This window comes from Octodon degus, unplaced genomic scaffold, assembly GCF_000260255.1.
Source record: "Octodon degus isolate 3935 unplaced genomic scaffold, OctDeg1.0 scaffold00144, whole genome shotgun sequence".
In the NCBI taxonomy this organism is placed as follows: Eukaryota; Metazoa; Chordata; class Mammalia; order Rodentia; family Octodontidae; genus Octodon; species Octodon degus.
Genome location: NW_004524720.1, coordinates 3,409,946 through 3,437,944, shown reverse-complemented (window position 1 = coordinate 3,437,944; position 27,999 = coordinate 3,409,946). Strand labels below are relative to the sequence as shown.

The following is a 27,999-nucleotide window of genomic DNA, read 5'->3' as shown; positions in this document are numbered from 1 at the left end:
AGATGGACCTCACAGGAGAAGCATAAATATTCAAAATGCAGACATTTTAAAGAAAGATAAGTAGAGCAACAGATTATATGCTCATATAAACTCATTTGGAAAACAGCACTGTTGCCCCACTCACAGCACCAGGTGCTTGTACAACCAAAGTCCATGATCAGAGCTGAATTTCTACATGTACAATTGTAAGCCCAAAGTCCTCTTGTTACCTCCTTTTTCTTTTTCTTTTTTAAAATGTATTTAAAAATACATGGGTCAACAGGGTCTCACTATGTAGATTGGACTCCTAGTGATTCTCCTGTTTTCAGCCTTCCAAGCACTGGGATTACAGGTGTGCGCCACCACGCCCAGTCTCAATTGCCATCTAAGTGCACCCCAGGGATGGGGCTGGAACAGCACACTGGGGATCGAACCCCTGCTGCTGCACTCTGCCTAAGCAGGTGCTTTAGTCCTTTGAGCTATTTGGCCAGCCCACATCCTTTTTCTTATTGTCCAACTTCCTATATGACACAGGGATGCCCAGATGGAGGTCATGTAAGGTGCTTCCCATATGTGTCTTGATATACAATATTTCCCTATTTACTAGCAATTTATTGCAAATATATTAAATGAACAAGAGTATTGATTTTTTTAAGATGGCAAATAAGTGTTAATTAAGTGAATTCTTTTTAAGTAAATAACACCCATATAAATGCATGCAATATTTGGAAACATCTGTTAAAGCAAAAGGGATTATATAATACATGCTATAAAATGTTGCTGATTGAGAGTAGCATGACTACTATGGATTTAAAAAAATCTGTTTAAATAACCAAATTATAGAGGATAGATGCTATATCTTCACAGGGTTAAAATTAGGAACTTAAAGTTACTTGCTTTTCTCACCATAAAGTCAACATACTTCCTAAAACACAACCTTTTTTCATCAATATTTCACATTTTATATGGTTTTCTTACTTCTTTTCATTATCAGGACTGAGCACAGCAGCCAGACCCAAGCCAGGCACATTTCATTTCCAGATCTTCCACCTTAAGGCTTTGTCAGACTTCTTGGCCCTGTAGACACCTGCCTGTCCTGCTGTGGGGGGCGAGGCGCAGGGTGAGGGGCTCAGTCTTTCTGACTTCTGCGGTGGGTAAACTGTAATGACCTTCTGCAGACGGTTGGATTCCTGGCAATGCTTTTTCTCCTTCATTTTTCTGGGTCATCTTCTGGCTTATCAAATGCTCAGAACTGAAGATGATATTTGTCTTTTTAAGGAGGGAAAAAAGACTGGGTATCTGCAGGACTTTAAGGTGTGAACTGTCTGTCACATTATGTGAGCTCCTGCCTTACTGACTTCTCCTTTGAAGACAGAAGAGACACGAGAAAGAATCTGTCTGCGCTCCGTCTCGCCGCCTCTTGTGGGCTGCAACTCTCTGCAAGCCAGTAAAAAGGAATCGCAGAAAACAGCCCCCTGGTGAAATCCTGACGTGAAATCCTCTGGTAATCTACCTAGTGAAGCCAACCCAAACTAATATTTAATCTAAGGAAAAACTTTTAAACAAAAAATTGCTATGTACTACCTTTCATGATTATCAATAATATTTAAAATGAATTCCAGCTCTGCTCCATATATTTATATTTTCATCATAGGTGAGCTCAGGGATGGAGCACATTCATTTTTAATAGAATCACAGAATCTTAAACACTTGAAAGGACCCGAGAAGCCTCCCATCTAATCACCCCCTCCTGAAGAATTCCATCGATACCCCTCTCAGGCTTGCTAAAAGAATAAAAGAGCTTACTTTTTTTTCTAAATCCATAAAAATGTAGTTTAGAAGTTTAAAGCTTTACAACTGTAAGAAAAAATAAACCAGGTAGAATTAAGACATCAATCTCCCTGAGGAAGGCAGGCAGGAGAACATTGGCGATGCAGCTTTGACCCCTCAAGACAGCGGCAGCTGAGAGAAGGAATGCACCAATCATTTGCCCATGTGCGTATGTGATCATTCTGGGTCATAATACGTGCAATTAGTCTCAAATGCTTACTCTGTCCAATACTTGGAGATGTAGAAGCATGATGCATTTTATTACTATTATGATTTATAGAGCATTTTTAAATTTCATCTACTTTCCTCTCTTTATTTGAACCTACAATTGAATGAGATCAGATGGCAAACCGGGGGGAGAGGAGACTGGAAAAAGACATAGTCTGTTTGCCCTCCCACTTGCCTTCCTGTGTGTGTATGTGTGTGTGTGTGTGTGTGTGTGTGTGTGTGTGTGTGTGTGTGTGTGCTGGTGTGTGTGTGTGTGCGCATGCACGTGTGTCACTTTAGGTCTGCATCCTAAACTGCTGTGCTGATAGCGATTGAAATTGCCATTTTGAGAAAAGTTTTCACATGGTGCGTTCATTAAATGGGAACAACATCCAGACACAGGATTCCCATCTACACCTGGAGACAGTTGCTGTAGATGGGCCAGAGGTTTCAAAGGACGGGTCCTGGAACTTCTGAAGAACCTACATTTCTTGAGCTGGAGTTTTCTAACTACAATATAAAACTTATTTAAAGCTAAGGAGTGGGTGTGTTATATTACATGCTGTGTAAACGTGTCCATTGCTCCTAAATGTGAACATTTAATGCACTCTATAAAAGGTACAATTATTACCACAGGGACAGAAATCAACAAACCCCACCAAAGGAATTTCTTCTAACTGCTATCATAAAATCTGAGCATGTTATGGATTTCATTAACATTTTACTCCCCGAGGATTCCCAATTGTATAATAACAGAAGTCCTTTAAATTTTAAATACCACAGACAGGAACAGCCTTTCACCCAAAACAGATGTGAAATCATCCACCTCGCCTTCTTATTGGTCCACAGACTTGAAACTGGCTGGTAATTGATAGTTCTTAATGTGTTGTTGTTTAGTTTATAGAAATGGAAACTTAATATTATTTTTCCCATGAAAAGATACGTTAATAAGGCATAGACAGGCTTTTCCACCACAGTTCCTTATTCTTGATTACATTTGAAGTTAAACAACAAGAACCACAATAAATCTTTGATTTACATACTCATGAAAACTCAAATAGGAAAACCAAAGTCTGACACAACATTCCCATGTGGAGGAGCTAATTTCAGTCTTAATTTGCTTCAATCTCACTCGTGATAGCTGCAATTTTACCCTTGTGTTTCCTTCCCTGCGTCCTGCCCTCATCTCTGTGTATTTTGAGTCCGGTTATGCAGTTGTCTGAAATAACATCTGTATTTTTTTAGCTAAAGACAATTCACTTTTAAAAGCTAAAAATAGTGAAACTTAAGATAAATAAACAGGGAAGTTTATGATGCGATTTTCCTGCATACATAAACAAATACATCTGTATTTTTGAACAACAAAAGGCCTATGATTCCGCTCAAATAATAGCTACAAGTGGCTGGGAGGCAACACATTACAGCCGAGTTAAGATGCTTTTTCATTTAAAGGACTGAACAGTGTGATTATTTAAAAATGAGTAAAGGACTGAAGTGACTTCTACACTGCTGATTTTAAATTGGGAGTGATTTTCCCCCAAACAGTGGACTTTATAAATAAAAATGTGAAATAAGGAGACATATTTGGTAGCCTTAACTAGTGTGAGTTAGAATATATACTACTGGCTGCTGTTGGGTAGAGGCCAGGAATGCTGGTGAACAGCCTACAATGAACAGGAGAGACCTCATGGCTCGGGATTGCTCACCCCTACAGATGAGCATTGTTCAGGCCACAGACATAGTCCAGGCATCATCTGATGGCCTGTCCACCCTGTAGGTGCTGCAGGATTTGTCTGCTGCAATAGGTGCCATGTACCAAACAGCAGATAGGTTAGGAGAGGCTGGGATTTAACCGTGCTTCCCAATTTCCAAGCTATCATCCTCAAAGGGCACCCAAACTGACTGTCAACACTCAAGGACATTAAAGAATCTAGATCAAGTTTTGCCATTACCTTACTATGTGGTCTTGCAAATCGCTTAACCTTGGAACCTATGTAAACTGAGAAACTTAGACATAGAATAAAAAGAAACTGAAACTATATACAACATGGAATGTTCGTGCTGCACAGAAAATTTATTTTTAAGTATATTTCTATCTAAACAGTTGTGGTTCATTAATATTGTCTTCCAATGTTTCATCTTTTCTCTACAGTATGTTGACGTAAAATACTAATTAGTAAAACCATTTGATTTTTGAAAACAAAGTTAAATAGCCAATTTAACTAAAAGGGTTAAAATGATTTTGGTAATTTTGATATGCTACAAAACTAAGAATATCCAAATAATTACCTGTTGCTCATGCTTCTGTTTTTCTAGATCAAATGTTCCCTTAAACAAAAGCCTCACCTGGAAATCTAGACAACTAGTAGAAGACATTTTGCAATGTAACACCCATTGTCAAATTCCTATTATTTTGTGTAGTGAAATTCTGTATCATTTCTAATGTTTTCTTTTTTACTACTTTGCATTTGCTTTAAAAAATAATAAGCCTTAAAAGATCCAAATTTCACTTTTTTTTTATCTATTTCTTCCAAATGATGGAAATGTAAATGTAAAAAGCCAAGGTCTCAGAGGAAGCATTAGAAAAAAATCGCTCAGGAGATGGAATCTTCTGGAATCCTAGTTTCCTGAGTGGAAACCCAATCACAGGTGACAGATCTGTGATATGCCAAGGGGAAGGAGGATGTAAAGCTTTTATTTTATGGAGGAAAAACAGAATCTATGAAGGGAACCCAGAATCAGGGTAAAACAACTTAAGACTCACCTCAGGGGGTTTTGTAAAACAAATTATGTACCTTCCAGATAAATGTTTTTTGCTAAAACAGCAAGTTACCATATTAATATTAGTGGCAACACACACACACACACACACACACACACACACACACACACACACACCTGGGAATACACATTTGATTGAACAGCTGTATTTCCCCTAAATTTGCCAACACTATATTTTACATCACTCCAAATTTGAGTAATCCAGTGAGCTATTTTTGTCAATTTTGTAGTTACAGATTTATAAAGTATCATTTTATTGTAATTTCAGCAATTTACTAATGATCTGAATGAGTTAATGCACCCTTTAAAGTATCTGGTTTATAAACATAGAGTGTTTACAATCAGTATAACCTGCCTCTATATATGTTCTGGATTAGTAAATTTAGCAGATGGAACTGATTTTGAATTCAGCATTTCAGTGCCTAAACCTGCCAGAAACAGGCAATTTTGTGGAAAAAAAAAACCCAAAAAAACTTCACAGACGATATCTGCTCCACACTAAATGCATTAGTATTAGAAAACAAAAGATTTCTCTAGAAAGTATAAAAGGAAAGAAAATACTTTATGAAACTTGTTAAAATAAATGACATTCAATAATGTTCAGTTAAGTTACTTTCTACTTTCATTTTAGTAGGTACTTTGAAGATTTAAAGAAAAGTTTCAAGTGAAAAATATTCTTCCAATCCACTCTTTCCCACATACAATACAATACAAATGTATAAAAATATTACTATGTAGGTTATGAGGCTTTCATTCCAAGTGGCACTAAAGGGGGTCGAGCTGGCCCCTTTTCAGCCCCTGAAATGAAGTCTGTGCTTCGAAATCATCTCTTCTCCAACCTCAGCAAATCCTGTCAGCTCCAGTCTTCTATTGTGACAGAGCCACCTTGGCTGCTGCTGGTGGCAGTGACCCACAGCTCTGGGTGGGACGCTGGGGAACCACGCAGGAGCACCTCAACCAGAGGCCCGACCCTGGAGCTGCAGGTGTGAAAGTCTCCTCTGCTATCCACAAGCCCTTCATATCTTGTCACGCTTCATCACTTTTCTCCAAGCAGCAGCAAACTATATCTTCAGCACACTGCAGTCACAAGGACCAGTGGTGAGCAACCCAGACAGAATGGCAGAGAGCACCACCCCGGCTCTGTGTTGGACCCAACCACAAGAGGTGCCTGGACTTCCCTTCCAGGGCCCTGGCCTCACCCCACAAGCATGAGAGAGGAAGTCCACATTAACTGTGTAAGACTGAGATTTCTCACAAGCTACGTCTTTTCTCCAAGTTGAGGCTTTGATAAACCATTTTAACCTCTCTAGACTTTCATTGTCTCTTAGGTGAGAATCTCTGGTCTACTTATCTTATCATCTAAAGCTCAAATTTGTTTAAAAATAAGGCAATTTTATAGAGAAAAGTGCTGTAAACATTAAATTGTACTGTGAGAACATGCCTCCCAAGTAACTCTGGAATCCACATAACATGCTAAGATCTACTTTGGAAGTAGAGTATTATAACTCATGCCTGTAACCCCACACTTGGGAGGCTGAGGGAGGAGGATCGCTGCAAGTTTGAGGTCAGCCTGGGCTACAAAATGAGCTCAAGGCCTGTCTGAACTGCATACTGAGATGCTGTCTCAAAAAAACAAAAAAAGAGATTAAAACAAAATAAAAATTTAAAAAACAAGATAAAGTCAAGTCTACTTGGGTTGGACCAGCCACAATGTCGAGTGTCTAGGGAAGGTAGTTCCTGTTTTGGATGGTGTCGCGCAGGAGGAGAAAGTGAAGTGTGTGTTGCTGTGGGCGAGCTGGCATCAGCGCCACCTAGCTCCCTGCTGTCCTCAGGCCTTCTGCTCCTGCTTTCAAAGTTCCTTCAGGGAAAAAATGTGGAAGATTTTAATATTAACTGAGAAGTACATATCAGGGAAAATGAAAACATGGAAGCAAGTTTCCTCAAACGGTTGGCTCTAGTTCCTTGATTCTAGAACTTTCCTTCTCTTTAAACTTCAGAATAAATATCTGTACTAGCAAACACAATGGAAAGAGAAGGGCTGCTTGCTTCGGGGGCTTGACGGTGCTTTCTTAAAACCACAGACTTTTCCAGGCGTGTTTCCTTCTTCGGTATGAATACTCCATAACAGGGCTGACTTACTAAACCAAGTAAGATGTGGTAGGAAAGCCAGTGGCTTTCTACTCCTCTGGGATAAGTGGAAGCATAAATAAACTAGTACATTTTTTTTCCACAGAAAAACAATGCCCTCAAATTTGGAGAAGAGCTAAGTTTCAGCTTGAGTGGGTTTGTCAAATAATTCCATTTCTGAAGTCACTGGACAGTAGGGTAATCGATGAGTCTCTGGTGCCACTTTTATTCCTCCAGACCCACAGAGTTCACCTCCCACCCAGGCATTGTGTCTCTTATCTTAATTTTTTTTCCTGTCTCCTGGCATTTTAATCAGGGAAAAGTCACAGTTGTTTTGAGGAAAGCTCTCCCAAGAGCTTTAATTAAAGCTGGAAGGATAAATCTGTTTACAGTGCGGTGAACACTATCATTAATAAAACATTGGAATAATTAACAAATTAAATTCTGCTTTGTGTGTGAGTGGCTACATTTGGGATCTATGAGGACATGTCTGCCCGAACAGATACAGTATTTATGTACTTTTTAAGAGAAGAAAAGAAAACTAGAGTGAATCTCACTGTGATTCACAGCATCAGAGTTAAGGCTACATTGTCTTCTAGGAAAAGAAGCTCAATTTCAGAAAGTTTAATATGTGATCGCTAAACATGTGCTTGCAAGAATTTTGATTGTACCACAGACTCTCTGCTCTGATTATTCCATTAGAAACAAAGAACAGAGAAATGATAAGATAAGCAGCTCAAGAACAGAGAACACAGAATGGAATATTCAAGGAAACATGAGCAAATTTCGTAGTGTGATTAACTCTGCTCATTGGCAATTGAGAGTTTTGAGCTGCTTGGGCTATTTATTAAGCGGCCTTCTGAGCAGGATGTGGCTGTGTGCAAAGCCTCAGATGGGGACTTCCCTTTCTGCTTCTTCTGACCAAAGGGCTCCTTGACTTGTTTTTGAGCTTCCTGGCAGACAGCAGATCTCACAGGAAGTGCCAGTGTGGATGTTTGAGTCCAGTACTAATGGTGCATTGTTGTTTTGTATCACTCAGTAATTTCCTAGGGAAAACAATGAGAACCAAAGACAGTTCCTGTCTTGAAGGAAAGTCAACTTCCAAAGTTGCCTTATTAATTTAGCACATGTAAGTATTTGTCTTTGTTGTTGCTACAGCAACATGTTTTGTGGGGTAGGCTTCATGCAAAATGGGAAAAAGCTGAAAAAGAAAACAAATGTTATCTGCATACTTAGACGCACAAAAATAGAAATGTGTGTGTGTGTGTGTGTGCTGACGTTCCTATGATTAGAGGTATGTGCCTCTTGGCCTCAGTCTAAATTATGCTGCACTTGTTGGTTAATTTATAAAACATCTATCCAATGAAAACAACCAGCCAACCACTTCTAAGGAGCTTCAGAAAAGCTGGAAACACAGGAAATTATTCATAATTAGTGGTTGTGGGTGTTAACAGTTCCCACCATGTACACATCACTGCAAGCATGTAAATGAGCCCCCTGAGCTCCGAGAGGAGAAAAAGATAATTTTACATCAAGATGAACAAACACTAAGCTTTGGTGACAGCCACATTTGGTGACAGAGCATTGAGGAGCAAGATCCCTGCATCCTACATTTAGAAACAGTCAGCACCCAAGCCATCTCAGCATGAACCTCCTCAGCTCCAGCAAGTGTGCAGGGAGGGGCGTGGTGTTTAGAAGATAGGTTTAATAATGAATCATAAAGACACTGCAGACTGGAAGGTGGTGCTGGGTTCAACAGACCTTATTTCAAAGTCTAGATACTGTGACCTTGACTGAGTATTTTGAAAATTCTCTGAAACTTGTACCTTCATTTTTAAAACAGAGATTATTGTACCTCCTTCCCAGGATTACAGTAAAGGTTAAATAAAAAATATGAAGCTCAGTGTGGTGGTACATGCCTGTAATCCTTGCATTCAGGAGGCTAAGGCAAGAGGACTGCTGTGTGTTTGAAGGTAGGTTGGGCTACATAGTGAGTTTAGGGCCAACCTGAACTACCTAGTGAGACCCTGACTCAAAAAAAGCAGCCCTTAGGCTGGGGAGATAACTCAGAGGTCTAAGCACCTGCCTGGCAATCACAAGGGTCTGAGTTTGATCCTGGTACCACATGCTGTGCTGGCCACTGAAACCGGCTGTGGTGGCACATGCCTATAATCCCAGGCAGAGACAGGAAGACCACTACAAGTCTGAGCTGCATAGCACGACTCTTAACAAATAAATGAATAAATACTAAAAGAAATTTAAAAGGAGCAGACCCCCAAAGTTGCATATGTAGTACAGGTTGGGCTATCTAATGTGCATCCCACAGATGGTGAGCAGCCCACGAGCTGCTTAGTCGTCGCTCAGTGCTCACTACGGCTCTCTGGCACTTCCAGCACTGGCCAGAAGCACTCCAGCTACTCTGGCTTGAGTGAGGCTGGCTGGTTTGCTACGGCAGTGAAATGTGGGTAGCGAGTGTGGTTATCCACCCTCTTTCTCCTGCTGCCCTGGTAACATGTCATTTCTGAGGATGCCCTCTTCCTCAGCCAGGTCTACATGTGAGACCCTGGTGCGCACCTCTCCAGTTGGCCCAGTGACGGAGTAGCACGAATGAGAAGGAAAAGCCTTCTCTGAGGGGCTGCACTGCCTTGTTCTCCTTACCATGCTGTCTCATTGGCACCAAGGGTGGCTGGTGTAAGATTTTTTTTTTCTTCTTGCAGCGATCTCAAATTGCATCTCAACCTAAAGAATGATGTAAAATCCTGTCCTGTTGACAGATGCTTTGAGAGAGCCCATTTAGTCTCCATGTTCTGAGGGACACAGAATTGCCTTACACAGAAGAATTGCTAGCACTGCAATTTCGGAACTCTTGCAAGACCACCGGCCCTACTTTATCTTGTGCTCTCAGCATCCCCAAGAATAGGACTGCATTACCATGCAAACATGCTGAGCACTGCAAAATGTCTGCTGTCCTCTGGAGGCACACCTGTCAATCACACTGAACTGCTCGCTGGTTTGGGGGTGTGAAGACACAAGTTACAAGAGCTATTTTGACACAGGCAAATTCATTTCATTACTGGCTTAATCTAGAGCTAGATCCAGCAATCCTGAGGTAGAACTCTCATCTTTTCTCGCCCTCTCCACATTCTTCACTGCTATCATTTAGAAGTAGGTGTGAGTTCAGCCTCCTATAATTGGCTATTTCACTTTCAGTGTATGTTAAACTAATATTGACCTTTCCAAAGTAAAATAGGATCTGGTATTTGTGCTCAAATGACTGAGAAAGCAATTGATGTGGAAAGGGGGGGATAAATCTTTTTGGGTTTTTTCTCACTTAGAAACTCTCCCCAGGAATTAGACATTTTTATATTTTTAGCAATAGATGTAAGGCAGGTTGTACCTACTCTCCTGAAAATGAAACCTAGATCCTTTTGCAAATAACCATTTGGATGATTTATCTGTGGTCTCACTTGATGATTCAGATATAGATACCTCATTTGGCAATAGGTAAGAAACCCAGGGAGGTGTGTGGCAAGCCTTGGGTGCAAACATCTGGGCATCAAAGGTGGGCAGGAAAGGGCTTTGGGAAGGTTGCTGGGACAAGAAGGTGGGGCGGGAGCCTGCTAGACAGCTGTGGGTGACACTGTAGAGGCTGGGAAGATAAAGATGGGCAATCAGTTTTGGGAGCAAGGGGATGTCAGAGCCACATAAGAATGACAGAAGCAACACCCCTAATGAGATCCCAAGTGTGTGCAGTGAACACACATATACGCATAAGGACACAGCTGAGAGGGGCCAGGACCTCAACTAAACCCCTTTCTGGGTATGTGCTATGTAGACCTGTATGGAAAATAAACTTCAACCCTTCTGTCCCTTCTTTTAACCTGAAAACAGAAAAATAAAAGTATACTTGGAAACCATGATTTCATGCATGCCTACACACAGAATTCATGGAATTCATCAAGGAAACAGGTGTATGTCAAAGTAGGAAGCATAGCTAGAAATGTGTACTTGCGGGGCAAGTTGGATTTTTTAGTTGTTGTCAGAATGAGCCATCTGACCTCATATTCTTGGAAGACTGAGTGGCGCGCAAGGGCCTGAGAGGACAGGATGCTAGGAGGGGCCACCTGAGCCGCCCTTCCCTGCGGTGCAGTAAGTGACTATCCTTTAAGGGTTATATCTAGTGATTTTCTTATCTGAGGGCAGTTTTCATCTCACAGTTCTAGACACTGGTCTTTCCAGATGACCCAAATCTCTGCCTCTAGCGACACCAGGTGTTGGGCCACATACCTGTATCCACTCTCGGTAGGAGTCTTCCCCTGGGGTCCAGCCATTCTCGGGGTAGTTCAGGCGAGAGCGCTCTGCAGACCAGTTGATGCTGTACTGGGAAGAGGCTTTGATCTTGTCGGGCTGAATCTCTCCTGACTCCATGCCTAGTGGTTCCATGCACTTGAAATCTGGCAGGGACAAGGAGACGGCCAGAGTCACCAAAACCCTGGGGATCCAAGACACACTTTCCTTCTAAGTGCGGCAAACTAAAGAGTTTGTCCATTTACAGCCTCACAAAAGAAGCCAGCAAGGGGCTTCTTGGAATGTGGCACTGGTATTGACATTTTCCTGGCATTATTTAAAAATAAGGCTATGACTGTTATCACAGAGACTAGGGATTTTCCCTAGTAGGCCTAGGTTGAAAAAATACTATTAGAAATTAGGAAACGATGGAGGTAATGATATAGCTCCAAAGTTATGTGTGTGTGTGAGCATGCGGAGGGAGCATACATAAAAGACCACTTAAATAAAATTTCAGTATCGAATGTTTTCTCTAATATTTAATAACACTGAAAGCGATTCTGTGTCTATTCACAATGCACATCTAGTAGATAATAGATCTTAACTCCTTTTCCAATCCCTTGCAGTTCAGACACAAAACACCTCTCCTTAACAGCCTCTCTTCACATGCCCTTTGCCCCTGCACTGGTCACAACTATTAACACCTTTAATCTAGTTTATTAAAACACAGAAGTATCCATTAGGGCTAAGTTGCAGTGTTTCATGGCCCAAAGAACACCACAGTTTTATAGCATGAGATACACACACACACACCCCACACACACTCACACCCACCCACCCACCCACCCACACAGACACATGATAGCTAAGACAATTGTACTACTCATTTCTATTAGTGCATTGAAAGCAACAGCTAACTGCTTCCATTATTTGATCAATTTTTCATGCCTATATCTGGTGATATGAGCAACTGCTTTGAAGATAATATGCAACATAATAACCATGATTAATTTCTTATCATCTTGGTTTGAAATTCTGTATTTTTATTGTTTTTTTTTTTAAGTTCTCTTTCAAATTTTCTATAAAGGGAGCAATGATGACCACGAATCACTAAAACCCACACAGTATTCCGTTAGGCCCAGCTTAGCTATGTGATGATATTGAGAAGTGAATAATAAATTTTAGAAAAATGTTAACTCAAAATGAAAAATAGCTTCAGGAATTAAATGGAAGATCTCAACTATCCAGAAAATCTCAGTGCTACAGTTTGGATCTTAAGTGCTCTGCAAAGGTTCATGTATTGAACACCTGCTCCCTGAGGTGCCACTACTGGGAGAAGGGGCCTAGGCAGAGGTCTTTAGATTCTTGGGAACAGGGCTCAAGCAGGGGACCACTGGACCCTGCTTTCATTTTCCTCTCCTGTACTTTCTACCATGCGGTGAGTCTCTTGGCTCCACCGCAAGCATTCACCATGAACTGCTTCCTCCCCGTAGGCCGGAAGTAACTGCGCCACCTGATCAGTCTGGAGCTTCCAAGACTGTCGGCCAAAAACAAATCCTCTACCCTTTAAGGTGACTGCCTCAGGTACTTATTATAGCAACAGAAAGTGAGCATACTCAGCTCTTCAAAATTTCATATTTTCTGAATTTCCTATTCTAGCAGGTAAAGTTTGATGACATAAAGGACTTGTTTCATTGGTTCCCTACTTTCAGCTCAGGCTTGCTATTTTTAATAGAAATATTATTTATAGGCACAAAAATTAATTAGTCAAAGTAAAGGCCAATAAGATTTGTTGTTAGCTATCTTGTTTCTTTGTAAGCTCTGGTGGAAGAGGTGCTGGAATCTCATGGACGGGCCTCCAAACACCCAGTTCCTGTCACTAAGTCACCATCCAACCTGGCAGCTGGAACTGAAAAAACACACAAACCACATGCATTCTTTGTCCTTTCAGCCCTTTTCTCCAGCTTTTCAAAGAGCTGGAAGCTACGAATCTTTGCAAAAGGGGTTGAGTTGGATGAGCATTTTAATAGGATATAACTCTGTGTTTGATGGAAAGGTATTAGCAAAAAATGGAAACATGCTCCTTTTCATGAATATCCACTTTCACTCAGGTAAGAAAGGGAAAAATAACGGCTTCCCTTGGGGTCCTCTCCATCCAAAGCAGCGTGCCCTGTCCGTTCTGTGTGGCTGCTCTGAGCATCGGCTCCCTTTTATGATTCTCTGCCTATTATGCACTCGAGTGCATCAGGGAGGGGTCTGGCTCGATTTCATTGTTTTGAGGCAGTGTGTTGCTATCTCTCACTTCTTCCAATGACTTCAGAGTCTCATCCACAGTTTTATAAGGAGAGCACACTACATAGTTTTTCCTGTTGCTATTCATTTAAAAAATACTGAAAAGTGAAAAACGCACACTCAGCCCCCCAGTTCACAGCACCTTTCTTTAGTGTTGTGTGTGGTCGCAGGTGTGTGAATTGGAATAACAGGGCACATTTACCACAGGGCTTTACAAGATGAATGACACTGACCTTCTGAGACACTGCTGTGCAAGATGCTGTAGTTGGCTGAGAAGCCTTCTTTGGCTATTGCGCTGTCAGTATAGAAAACCATCGAGAGAATGCCTGATGAAGAACGGATCTGACCTGGTATTTTCTGTCCACAAAAACGTCCGATGTGAGGGCCAACTGGAAAGGCAGACACACAGGAAATGTCAAAATGTCTTTTCTTCTACATCAGATGCAAAAATCACCATTTACAAACATGGGTCTCAGTGGAATCCAGAAGTCTATTCCAACCCAAAGCAAGGCTTCCCTAGTTAACTGCTTTGCACCAAACACATTGGATGGGGTTTGTGGAGAGGATTTTAAAGTATACTCAGAAGGGCAGTAACAGGCATAGCCATGCTCCCCAGCGAGAAGGACTGTTTCCAGAACAGAATCGAGATGCTTGCTTCAATTGCAAAGAATGAGGTTGAGGTTGTCAAGTGACACTTTAGCTCTCATCACCTGTGCCAAACTGCTCATGCAGCCCAGCAGGTCCCCAAGTTCTCTCTAAGTTGCCTCTCCTCACTTCTTCTGTTCCTCAGTCTTGGAAAGAACACCCGAAAAGAGGTGTGCTCCACAACTGTGTACCTCTGACTCCTTTCCTTGTTCCATCTTTCTGCCTGATTCTAAATAAAATGAACATCACAGCTTTGAACAAAGGACAAGGTCTCATGTCCTCCTCAAGATTGCTTCTGATGCCTACTGAAGACCATAGCTGTAAGAATAAAAAATGTCCAGCCTGTAGCTGCCAATGACTTTTATGTAATGGTGCATTATAATCAAAATGAATGGCAAGTGCGCTTTCCTGACCTCTGTCTCAGGTTTTCTCTTCCAAAACAATGCATTAGGCTCTCTTGCCAAGAAGTGGCCCAAGGCAGACACTTGGCTGTGCATAGCAGGGGACAAGGCAGTGAATGACATACAGCACCAACAGGTTTGTGTTGAAGTCAAGTTGTTATTTGGCTTAAATTGGCCACACTTTTGTTGAAATGCTTTGAATAAATAATAAATGGTAACAATAAGCTATTGTAAGTTTCTTTCTGAGATTCGGTCCAGATCAGCGTGTGTGTGTGTGTGTGTGTGTGTGTGTGTGTGTGTGTGTGTGTGGAGAGAGAGAGAGAGAGAGAGAGAGAGAGAGAGAGAGAGAGAGAGAGAAATTGCTTACTTTCCTTTCTTTCTCATTTTTTTCCATTGCACATATGGTAAAAACATGCCAGATGGTCTGTAGTTAGAGGGACAGTCTGGTATGAACTGTTTTCCTCTACCCAGAATCCATGGATCCACGCCTTTCAACTAAGAGTTATTGCTTCATTGAAGGCAGACAGTGGGTGGACCTCTCCCTGGGGGGATAGCCCTTCAAGGAGGTTGAGGTGCTCCCTGTCCTGCATATGGCATTTGAATGCACAAAGCTACTGATGAGGCCCAGAAGGCATTTCTAGTGTGACTGTAGGTAGGAAGCCCACCCACAAGCTGGACTTTCACTAGGCAGATATTCTGAGCCCCTTAGTTAATAGAGTGTGTAGAGCTTTGGCAAAATGGGTTACTTCAAATACCTGATAAAGTCTATGCAATCAAAGTGATTAATCTGAGTGAATTCTAAGACTTTCCCTCACTCTTTAGTTTGCCCACAAACAATGGCTGTGTGTGGAGACTAGCTTATCATGGAGGAAATAAGGAGGTTGTCAAAGTGAGCAAGACCAATGGGGATTATCTAGGAGAATTACATTGTCACAGACACACTGGGCGCTGGGGCAAGAGAATATTGCTAAATTGGACTTTCTATCCAGTCAACAGAAAGAAACCACCTAGAAGATCTTCACTGCTTCTTGCTTCTCTTTAGCTTAATCTTGACCTCCAATTCTTCCACAAGGACTAGTTCTTTTCCAGATTCTCTTCATTCTGGATGTGTCACTACCACTAATTCAACATTTTCTTTTCTTTCCCACAAGAACGCCGAGTTGCCCAAGCATATGCATGAAAATATCTTGATAGAGCCCAAAACTTAAGTCCTTCCTTTCCTCAAAAAGAGGAAGGTTTGCCATTTCTGGTTTGCAATTATAAAGGGGAAGCTTAGAGTTCATTCATACTCCAGCGTGCTCCCCCTCATTTAAATTCCATTTGTGTGGTTTCAGAGTCTCCCCTTCAGTTTGTGGGCAAACTTTTACAGCCCTAAGCCTGGGGGTTGCTCTCTGATCACCACAGCCACTGACCTTCCCAGGAACATACACTGGCCCGGGGAGCTGCCATTGCTGGCGGTTTGTCCTCCCCCTCCTTGCCACCCAATTCCCCTGGGGAGGGTGGATGGGGGAGTCTCTTTGAAAGCGGAAACAGAAGAGAACTTGTCTCATGCAGACTCATAATTTAGAGAGTCTCTATGACTCACTGGTTTATAATGTTACAGACATGCTGGGTAAATCTGCCTTCTGTCCTTTAGAACATGCCCCCGGTCAGTGGCATGCAACTCTTTTTAGGAGCCCTTAAGACATGAGAGTGAAAGGTTTCTGCGACATAATACAAAGAGGCATTGAATTTTCCTGAACACCAGCAGGACCTCAGCCTGGCAAGCTAATGCAATATTGATCTGAACCGGAGTGGATGAAGCACTGTTGTCCGTCTCCTGTGTGTGCTCATTTGTGTATTTACATGAATACAGCTATTGGATTTCTTCTTTCTGTTATTGCAGACCCAAAGGCCAAAGAGATGAATGAAAACTGTCACAAAAACCAGAAATATAATTCAAAAATTAAATTACTGAGGAATTTAAGCAAGCTAAATATGCCAGTCTATCTTTTGGGCAGAATAGGACTGCAATGATTAGATCTGGCCAGGTGTGAAGCAGCGCAGCATTTGTGCTGCTCAGATAGGGCTGCAACAGGAAGTGGCAACAACATAGTTTTGTGCATTTTTCCATTATTTGCTCCCATAATTATAGCCCTATCTCATCATCAAGACAGTTTGGTTTTCTACTATATTTCTTTATAATTTTTTTTTTATGTATTTAGTACAGGGTCTACAGGGTCTCACTACACAGATGGGACTTGCAGTGATCCTCCTATTTTCATTCTCCCAAGCGCTGGGATTACAGGCATGTGTACCACACCCAATCTTAGTTGCCGCCTCAGTGCATCCTGGGGGCGGAGCCAGCACGGCACACCAGGGATTGAACCCCAGTCACTGCGCCTGCCTAAGCAGGTGCTTTAATCTGCTGAGCTATCTTGTTGGCCCTCTACTATATTTCTATGTGAAGAAAAACAACAATCCACTGTAAAATTTGTTGCAGAGAATGGGTTATTTTGAAAATAGGCAAGCATTTGAAAGGTACATGATAAATCACCAATACTTCGTTGAATTAATAAACCTTATTGTAAAAAAATCTAGAGCAAAAAAAAATAAACTTTGCAAATTAGCACCCTCCTCCAAATGGCACATTTGTGTCTGTCTTCATGGTTTCCATAGGTTTATTCCAATATAAAAATAAATTTTAAAAACTCCACTCATTTCAGATTTTATTACTTGTGCCTGAGGTTATTGGTAACGTTGGGGATGGAGGATCAGCGGTAGATGCAGAGTGTTCCCCACGCCTGGACAGAGGGCTGGATGAATTTATTCCCAATGACAGGAGGCAACAACTTGCATCTGGCTCCATCCCTCAGCCCAGGATCTTTTTGATGTCGGCCAGGCCTCAAGCTTGGTACATTCTTGCCCTGAACTACATGCACACTTTCACTTTCATTGGAACTGCTACTTTGAAAACCACAGAACTTCAAAGAGAGTGACAGGTAAAGATGTGTGATTCGCAGTGTGCATGCCTTGAATTCTGAGTTTTGCAATAAACTGCTTTTCTTCAAAGTTAATATGAATCAATGGATGGCTTTCAATTACTTAGTCACTTAATTCAATGTTTATGATAAAATGCAACATAAAATCACTTGATGGTTAAAAGCCTTCCGTGCCTTCTGCTTGTTGTTTTTGGAAAAGATATCAAAGACTAAAAGCAATTTTGCTGGCACAGGAACTGGATGTGTTGAATTATTATGACAAAAATGTTTCTAGTGCCACTGACAGAAACCTTGGGAGGACTCAGATACTTATTTTGACTAAAAAAGGAGAGAACTGCTTTGCTGCAGTAGGCTGCATAAGGCAGGTACAAATATTAACAAATATACAAACACTTGTTCAGAGTCCAAACAGTTTTCTCTGAGAACAAGTCAAACATATCATAGTTCAAAACATGGGTAGATTGCAAAGCTGAAAATTATTTCTGGTAATTGTTCTTTGCTTCAATTCAGAGATTTTCTAGAGCCAGAAAATTACTACTTTGAAAGAGCCTTGACACTAATAACAATGTGCTTTTTTTCTGAAAGTATCCTAAATAAATTTGTTGATTGGACCTCCTTTTCAGACGTCGATTTAAATGAAAGTTTTACAAAGTAAGACTCCAAATTTGGATTGCAAACAAATAAACCCATTATTAAATGATCCAATTATTGTTACAGTGTTATTATAATATTGTTTTCTTAATTATCAGATTCAATATTTGTAAATCCATCTACACTGTGTTTGGAGAATCTCATTACTTAATGAAAGCGTTTTTGATAAGATCATCAGAACCCTATTTATACGGTAAAAGAGCAAACAAGATATTAAACTACTGTTAATTCACCCATTAAGTCCAATGACTAGTTACTCTGCAACTAGTTTTCTCCTAATGCTTTTTACTGGTAAAATGACTGCCTTTAATGACATTTCAAAGAATACAACAGTCTTCTTCACATCTTGTTCTTTGTTTACAATTTATCAACTATTCTTTGCTCAAACTTGAAATTCTTATTATTTATTTATTTATTTATTTATTTTGTATTTTAGGAAAGGGTCTAGGGGATGTTCAGGGTCTCACTACTAGATCAGACTCGTAGTGATCTGCCTGTTTACAGCCTCCCAAGTGCTGCAATTACAGGCATGCGCCACCATGCTCAGTCCTAATTGCTGTCTCAGCATGCCCCAGGGGCTGGGCCAGCATGGCAGACCCAGGGATTGAACCCTCAGCCCTTGTGCCTGCTTGTAGGTGCTTTAACCCACTGAGCTATTTGGCCGGGTCTCTTGAAATTCTGCTTGGGAGATGGCTACACATCTGTAACCGCATGGCCACCAAGGACTTTCGGGTTGTCCTTTCTGATCTGTGTAGTACATGTCCTCTAGAGAAATCTTAGTATGAAACAAGACTAAGCACAAGACAAGAAATGCAACTGCAGCAAATTATCTGAGATTATCTCCTGTTAAGAATTTGTGTGTGTGCTTTCGCCAGTTGCCTTCTGATTCCCCGGGGTTGGATGGAACACTTCCATCTTGGTGTCTACACGGGTGCTTCTTCCCCTCCCTCAAATCTCTGCTCACACGTCACTGTCTATCTGTCCAATCTGACCACCCTGTAGAGTGTCAACTTGACCCCCTCTAGTCTTCATCCCTCTCCCTGCCGTACTCTTCCTTCCTCCCTCCCTCTCTCCCTCTCTCCCTATTTTCGTGTTCTTTCCCTCCCTCCCTCTCCTCTCCTTTTCTTTCTTATTAGTTTATAACACTTGGAACCTTCTAGCACCCCAGGCACATAACTAATTTGTCTGTGATGTGCACTATGCGTGATCTGACCCCCTCTGTGCAGTACAGAATTCACAAGGGCCAACATCTTTGATTGTTTTGCTTACCCTGTGGCTAGAAAAGTGCCTGCTACATAGCAGGTATTTTATGACTATTTTTTAGTTGTTTTAATTAATTTTAATAATAGTAACAATGAACATAAATAATATTCAGTACTGAAGTAAGTCCAATGGCCAAAGATAATTTTAAAATTCCACAGAGTGCAAACAAGGATTCTGTCTAAATTCAGAATGCCAAAACAATCACACTCTTTCTATAAATTTTAAAAAATAGCTAAATTTACTTAACTTCTCTAGTCCCTAATTTATACTTTTGTAAAATGAGTGGTTTGACTCAAGTGACCCCTTAAGGTCCTAACTTGTGACAGTCTGTAAATGAATGACCAGGAGGAATGTCAACGAATGAAAAGGAAAAAAAGATTTAGTTAAGAAAAGTATGTGTTGTTGAAAAATCAATCACAAAAATAGCTTTTAAAAAATCTTGTATAATTTTTCATGTCCAGCTTTCTTATCTATAAAATAAAGAAATTACATTAGATAACTTCAAAGGTCCTCCTGACCTCAAATATTTCAACCTTTTTCTACATAGAACTGCCTCTTTGTTTTCTCTTGCTCTTTTGAGCTATTTTTTTAAACTTATGCGTATATTATGACATTTATAAACAGATCTGATGCTTTTCGCCCAGTTCCCTCCTTCTCATTGGCGCTTCTTGCTGTTCTTAGTTCTTACCACCAGGGAATCCATCCCAGAATTCCAGCCGGTCATAGCGACAGACCATCCCTGGATTATTTGAGTCAAGCTCCAGGTCAAAGCTTTCAAATTCCAGGATAATCTCGGACATCTTTGGTGCAAAAATAATATAAGTACATTCAAGGCTGTTGGGGTATTTTTCAGGGAATCCGGGGGACTTTATCACTCCAGTAGGTGATGTGTAGTTCTGGGAACATTCAGGACCTATGAGTCAAAGGAAAAAAGAAGAGCATGAAAATTCCACTGAAATAACTTCACTGACAAATAACTTAGGCCAAGATAGAATATTTTTCTAATAAAAGTTCACCATTATAATCACTATCCTAATCAGGCATTACTCAGGCTTTTTATGTTAGTGATGTTACGGCAAGTCAAATTCAGATTTATTGTGTTCACCTGAGTTTTGCATTTGTGTGGAGTAATTTAAAGACTTCTACTGTTGCAGGAGGAAAAAATGACAAATATAAAATCATGTGGGAACAATGAATAAGCTGCAGAAATCTCGACAGCACCCTAGAGAAATAATTATAGCCCCTTCAAACTTAAATCTTTAAATCTTAAAGTTGACAGCCCTTTATTGGTGAAATAGAACATTTACAAAGGCGAGGGAGAGAATTCAGTGGAGGGAGTTTGGGTTTCAGATTCCTATACCAGTGACTAAGGAACTGTGCCAGATGTGACCTATGCCTCTTTGACAAACTGAATGTGAAAGGTAATTCGTATTGTACCCAGGGTGAGTGAGTCATTCCGCATGGTGTTGACACAGGTGTGCCAGTACGCGTGGCTCTCAGTGCGGGGACAATAAAATGTGACTACAGGCTGCGATGGTGGGAGTCATCTGATACCCTGCTTGGCAAGCTAACCTCCCCCGAAAGACCAGCCGCATTGTAGCACACCATTGTACAACTGCTTGCTAATGGAGGCGCAGGCGTGTACACACATATATTTGTAAGGTACACTTTTAATGACTATTTGATATTATCAAGGCTTCACAAATTATAGTGATTTGTAATTGGCCGTGACCAGGAGCACTCATGCACACCTTGTGGGTTGACCTCCCGGTTGTACGAATGAGCACAATTTCAGTGCGCAGTATCTAGCGCTGAATAGGTGGTGCTTCTGCATAACTGAGAATCTCCCCATCCACACTGACAGGAGGGCATCAACACCCCCCTCCCCATCATCATGGGCGCTGCCATGATTTTCAGATAGCTACACCTAAGCTGTCCGTGAATCAGAGATGAGCTGACATTTCTAATCTTGGGATCAAATCTGGGGATGGACCGACTCAACCACTGTTTTCCTGTATCACCATCTCACTGTCACTGGCCGGGAGATGTGCAGGGCTCCTGGAGTGTTGCCAAGGATTCAGTTCTGAGTAAGGTGGCACGTTGAAACTGTTCTTAATTGAATCTCCTTTCAGAGAGTTGGCCACCAAAGCTAACTTCCTAGGCATTAATATAGGTAAATTTAACTAACAGGTCTCTGTGTTGGGTGGCTTGGGTCAGAATCCTGAATCTCAATCTCAGTGAATCAGGAAAACTGCTGTGGAAATAAGCTGATGGTTTTCTCCCTGCACACGCAGTAGGCGTGTGTGGTGCAGGAGATTCAAACAACAAGACTTGTCAGACAGGTCCAGTAACTTGGCTCATGGAGGTCTCACGGGTCTACTGCCAAGCCTTGGCTGTGCTTCGTGCTCTGACACAGTGGCCTCCAAGATTATTTGATTCTGGTTAAAAAGTTATTGCCGTGTCACAGTTTGTTAGCACAGTTGCAGGTGAAGTTTTTGAATCCATTTCTAAATTACTCTGGGGGCATCTGAGAGCCCAGGGACTATGCCAGTTGGAGTCATTCTACTCCAGTTGGAGAATTTTTATGTTATATTTATATCTATATTAACACAACTATATTTTGAATATTATTTGGGAGCTGCTTTAGAATTTTATTTCTAAAATACAGGAAGAGAGACCCCAGACACTTTCAACTTCCTTCCTGGGGGAGAAAGGGCTCAGCTAGGTTGGGGAAGACAAAGCACACAGCAAACCTTAGTGCAGGTGCTACTCTCTCCTTTTTTAAAAAGATGATAAACTTGTCCGAGTGAGATTCAGATTCCACTGATGGCTAACAATGAAAACTGAAGACATTTCCATGGGGGGCTGTGCCTGGCCATGCTCTTGTCCTTGGAGGCAACCCCTGGTATATATAAGTGTGTGGACAAAGACTGTGTGTGTGTGTGTGCGCGCGCACGTGTGCACCTGTGGTGTGTGGGTGAGGTGGGTGGGTGTGGGGGCACAAGTGTGTGTGTGTGGTGGATGGGTGTATCCCACAGGGGGAGGAATAAACAATTGCTGAGCCCCAGGAGCTGAGTTCCAGCCCTGCCTCTGCCACTGACATCCTGCGGAGCCTCAAGTGGCCTCTTAACCTTCCTGATCCTCCTATCTGTGCATAACACCAGAGAGTTGGGCTGCCAGATTTCAAAAAGAAACAAAAAGCCTCTTCCTATTCTTGTGATTTCCCATCTTTCTCCATTAGCCAACAAAGTCTGTCTTAATGTTTTAAAGCTTTCCTTCCTGACTGCTGCATCCAGAGTTCACCAAGTACTTCCTCCAGCAAGGACAGGGACAAGATCCGGGCCTGGGGACTGTGCCGAGCACCCAGAGTGAGCAGCAATATGGGCAGCAGCCCTGCAAGCCCCCGGGAAGTGCACTGTGGGCCGGGGGGGGGGCAACTTCGGAAGGCAGCAAACGCTGGCTTTCGGATGTGCTGCTCCGAGCGTCCTGCGCAGCCGCAAGGGTGCCGCACTCTGCAGTCCATCACAGCGGGGGCTGGTGGTAATAACAGCTGGGTAGCGCTTTGGTACTGCTGTGGAGCGTACAGATCCTGCTCACACGGTGCATACCGAGTGGGCGATCGTGGCCTCAATACATGGTACGCCTTGCCCACCCTGACACCCATAGAAGCTGCCACAGCCTCTTCCAGCCCTCAGCATCTTTTGCTTAAAATCTCAAGCCATTAGAGAAAAGATTAATTTCCTGGTGAATTAAAGTATGATTAGTTTATATGTTTTGAGGAAACTTGAAATTTATTTATTTATTTATTTATTTATTTGGTACAGGATCTCGCTACACAGCTCAGACTTGCAGTGATCCTCCTGTTATTTATTTATTTATTTATTTATTTATTTATTTCATATTTAGTACAGGGTCTACGAGGCCTCACTATACAGTTTGGACCCATGGTGATCTTCCTGTTTTCAGCCTCCCAAGCACTAGGTTTACAGGCACATGCCATCATACCCAGCGCCATCCCAGTGTGCCCTGGGGGTGGGATCAGCACGTCACACGGGGATCAGACCCTGGCCCCTGCGCCTGCCTAAGCAGGTGCTTTAGTCTTCTGAACTATCTGGCCGCCCCCCCCCCTTTTAATATTTGAACTTTCTGTACCCTAAAAGAAGTGCTATATTTTCAAAAGAATACAGATTCACAGCTTCTATATCATTAAATGACTTTTGAGGAAAATAAATATCCATGACCTACACATATATGCTTAAATGTATCTTTTTTAATAATTTTCATGCAATATGTGCAGAGAAGAAAAGATACTTTTTTTGTCATTTTCAAGTACTACTAAATTAGTTGTGAAATAAAACATATATGCAAAAAATAAGAAAATATTCCGCTTGTGGAGTATTTGAATATGTACAAGCATACTGCATACACTTGAGTGTTTACATACAGCACAATGCAGATTAATTAAGAGGAGCATCCCTAGAAGAGTATGCTTAGATTCAAGTTTCCAAGGATGTCGAGGACATGTTCGAAGAGTGCAGGGGCTCTGAATTTGGAAGGCACCAGCTTTGTTCACAACCACTGTAACATTCTTGACTACTGAACACATTGTCGGTATCAGGCACTGGTTAAACGTTTTCCATCTCATTTGATTTTCCCACCAAGCCAGAGTTGGGTACTATTCTCCATTTTTTCAGTGGGGAAAACTGAGGCTGTATGCATTCATACCAGGAGCCCGTGGAGAATGTCAGTGGACACTCAGGTCAGCTGGGCCTTCCCCAGTGCACCATGCTGAGACTGGAGGCCAGGCTGGAAGTCAGGTCTGTGAACGCTGCGGTGGACAGAGTCAAGGGCACCACAACCCGACATCCAGCCTCGAGCAGGGACTGAGTGTTTACCCAATAGGTGATGGAGACCCACTGCAGGCCTCTGGGAGGCCTGGATATTTGAGAAGCCGTGGGTAGGATTAGAGATCAGGAAGAGAACCTATTTGTTTGAACCTATTTGTTTAACGGCAGTGGGAGTGGAAAGGAAGCTGTGTCTCACGGAGACCTCTGGATGGAAATTACAGTAGAACTGCGAGCCACGCTGATGTAGGTAGTAGAGGAGGGAAGGAAGAGCAGACCTGCAATCCCACAGCTGGTGCCAGATAGCAGGACAGGGCAATTACAGCACTCCTGAGACTAACATATTCAGGAAGCTGCATGCATTTGGGAGAAAGATGAAGAACATAAAGTGTAATCAGAATATAGGGTGAATGTCATATTGTTTTTTAAAAAAACATTATTACAGTAAAAGACTTCTGGCTGTTAATCCGCCCTAAAATAGTGCCCCCTTGCTTTGAACATGCTTATCCTGTCATCCTTGCCACTGTCTTTAGCAGCTCAGGAAGTCCTCTTTCTTGAGTGTCTTCATAAATTATGTTTGAAATATGGTGAAAGCCACTGCCACACACTGTCTGACAAAAAGGGTGTGATAACATTAGTGTGACTCCAAGCACCTTAAGCCCTCGACCCGGCACTGCACACCTTCTGGCTCCTCCGCAAAATCAGTATCACCACGAAAGGGAAACATTCTGAGTCAATTTAAGACAGGGAGGCAGCCATTGTAGTGCAACTCTACAGACTCATGCCAGGAGACGTTCGGCTCTGCTTCCGAAGGTCGTAAGAGGGACAGGATCAATGTGCTTGGAGCAAGAGGGAGGACTCTGAGATAAACAAAGGGCAGTCTATCTTGTACCAGAATATGTAAAATTCTAAAACATTCACCCAACATTTTGATAAGTCTTGGTACTTGATGGCCTACTAACAGAGCTCTCGCCTCTTTTTCAGCCATGCTCAAGTCTTTTGGAAATACAGCAAAACTTGGGATGGTACCTTGTTCTGCAAGTGTTCTATAAGATGAACAATAATTTCTTCTTTTTCAAAATTATTTATTTATTTATTTATTTATTTGGTACAGGATCTCGCTACACAGCTCAGACTTGCAGTGATCCTCCTGTCTCAACCTTCCCAGCACTGGGATTACAGGCATGTACCACCACGTTCAGTTTTGGGGCTGGCATGGTACATCTGGGCCGGTCTGGCAGGTGGTGATGGGGCTCAAACACAGGTCCTTGAGCCTGCCATGCAGGCACTAAGACCACTGAGCTATCTCCCCAGCTTGCCAAGCAATAATTTCTAATAAATCTTCACCTAATGAATGTGCGAGGCCTTGTAGTACAAGAAGCATGTGATGCTAAATGCCACATGAGCACAACTAAGTGATTGTCCACCCCTCTCTTGCTTCAGGATTGTGGGTGACTGTCTCCCAAAGCAAGAGGTTTTGGAGAAGATCTCACCTGAAAGGGAGGGGAAGAAGGTAGAGGAATCAGGGGCCAGGGAGATGGCTCAGTGGAATAAGTGCTTTCTTGGCAAGCACAAGGGCATGAGTTCAACCCCAGTTCTGGGTAAGGGGGGAAGATGGAGGAATCCCTCACTTCAAATGAGGTCAGGGAGATGTGGGAAGCTGCAAAATCCTGTAGAAGAGCTTCCCCTGAGTGAGGCTATAGTGGTGCCAGTGATGAAGCTGCTGAGTGATAATGTGATGCCGTGTTGTCTCAAAATGTTCAAAAAGAAGCACAAGCAAGTGCATTGGACAGGCTCCTGTTAAAGTCACCCAAAAGGAAAAAGTTCCATTGAGCCAATAGATAGCGCTGACTCTGTTAGAGAGAGTAAAAATCCTACCCTCGAACCCTCCCCTCACACATCTCCCTTACAGCAGCTGCCAAGGTTTTTCAAGGTAAGTGCTGGTCAATTTGGTGTTTTTCTTTGTGTCTTCCTTATTATTTTGCATTATATTACAATACTGTGATCCCTTTCATCTCAATATTTTGGGTTATGGAACAAATCACCCGAGTTTCCATTTTTTTCTCATGGGGAAATTCACTCTGAGCTACAAGTGTATTAGATTATAAGCAGGTTTGTGGGATGAATTATGCTTGCTAACCAAGGTATCACTGTACAGGAAATGCAAGGCTATTCCTAGCCTCTTTTTTGATCATTTTTGTCTTTGGTAACATCACATACATGAAGCAAGTGGTTGCATATGTGTGTGTGCGTATACATACGTACGTATTAGCATTTTTCTAACAAGTCAAATAGCTCTCAGTGAAAAAATATGTGGACATATATAAGTATCTGCTCATAGTGATGTCATGTATGTGCTTTTTTACTAAAGGCATTGTAAATATTTTCCAGTACTTTTGCAATGGGAGTGTATAGCTCTTTACGGAAGGTAAAAGTATAATCTCCATCTCTTGGAAAATTACACAATTTTCAATGACCATTTAGTCATACTTTTCTTCTGTGTGTTTCTCACTCACCTCTCTTGAAAATTTCATAACGAATGGAAAATCCTGCACCATGTGTTTCATAGTCAGAGACAAACTTGATGAAAAGAGATTGTCCTGAAGACACTACAGGGGAAGGAGCGATCTTCCCACAGAACTTTCCCCATAGACGTCCGTTTTCATTGTCTCCATCGATGACTTCTACGTAGTCATACCTAGCGCACGAACAGGAAGGGAGTCATTAGGGTGTTGAAATGCCCTTTTCATTTCAATTATTGAACAAAAAACTAAGGGGCCGGGGAAATAGCTCAGTAGAATAAACACTTGCCTGACAAGTGCAAGGTCCTGAATTCAATCCCCAGTGCAGCAAAATAAATAAATAAATAAAATAAAAGCTAACATTATCTAGCATAGTCTGTCAAAAAAAAAAAAGTGTTGTCTGCATTTGTCACTGAATTACACGGAGGGGAAAAATATCTCGTAAAATGAAATAATTAAAATGGACTACATCATGTCTGCGTGCATCATCTGGCAACCCAGAACTGTTAAGAATAATGATGTCCATTATAGTCACAGACAATGTCAGTTAAAGTAACCAATTAGCAAGAAAAAGAAAAATCTCATGAGCACAATTCTCTATTATTAAATTGTGTCCCTTTGTCTATGGTGGTGGGGTGTCAATACATAATGCTATGCATTCTTTTCAAACTGTGAAGTTCTTTTATGAATTCAAAATGTCTCCTTAGCTGGTGCTCTCTATGAAGAATACTTTGATTTCTGTGAGCAATCCTTTAAACATATGGCCACAGAATAATAAACAGATTCTTCACTATTTAACTCAATTCCACAAACTCCAGACTTCCTAGGGGGGGCAAAAAAAAAAAAAAAAAAAGAACCGAGTTCATACTCAGAGGGAAAACATTTGTCTACGAGCAAGCAGAAAAACAGCCAACAAAGGGTAACAGGTGAAATTAATTCAAGAAATGAGAAAACAAAACGTAGAGGATAAAGACCCTAAAATCTGTATGGGTCAAAACCCCCAGAGGCCAAGGGTACATGTGCACTCATGGGACTCAGGGCAGCTTAGTGTAAGGCCGTTTAGCACAAAGGGAGGCAGCACACTGGGAAACCATGGAAGTGGAGGTGCCCAGCTAGAGCCAGGAGCTGCTCCTCGCCGAGCTCTGCAAACCCTGCAAGGCGAGACTCGCACAAATGGGCCCCTGCGCGT

General features: G+C 41.8%; 1 protein-coding gene across 8 annotated transcripts in view; it reads right to left on the bottom strand.

The window, feature by feature from the left end:
- Nrp1 (neuropilin 1) overlaps positions 1-27,999 on the bottom strand; it is a 145,712-nt gene that overhangs the window by 59,663 nt on the left and 58,050 nt on the right. For all 8 annotated transcript variants that reach the window (XM_023701927.1, XM_023701926.1, XM_023701925.1 and 5 more), the window contains 4 exons: positions 26,805-26,986; positions 20,133-20,357; positions 13,737-13,892; positions 11,212-11,378 (listed from right to left, as the gene is read on the bottom strand). In XM_023701927.1, the coding sequence (XP_023557695.1) occupies positions 11,212-11,378; positions 13,737-13,892; positions 20,133-20,357; positions 26,805-26,986 (730 nt within the window). The remainder of the gene's footprint in view (positions 1-11,211; positions 11,379-13,736; positions 13,893-20,132; positions 20,358-26,804; positions 26,987-27,999) is intronic.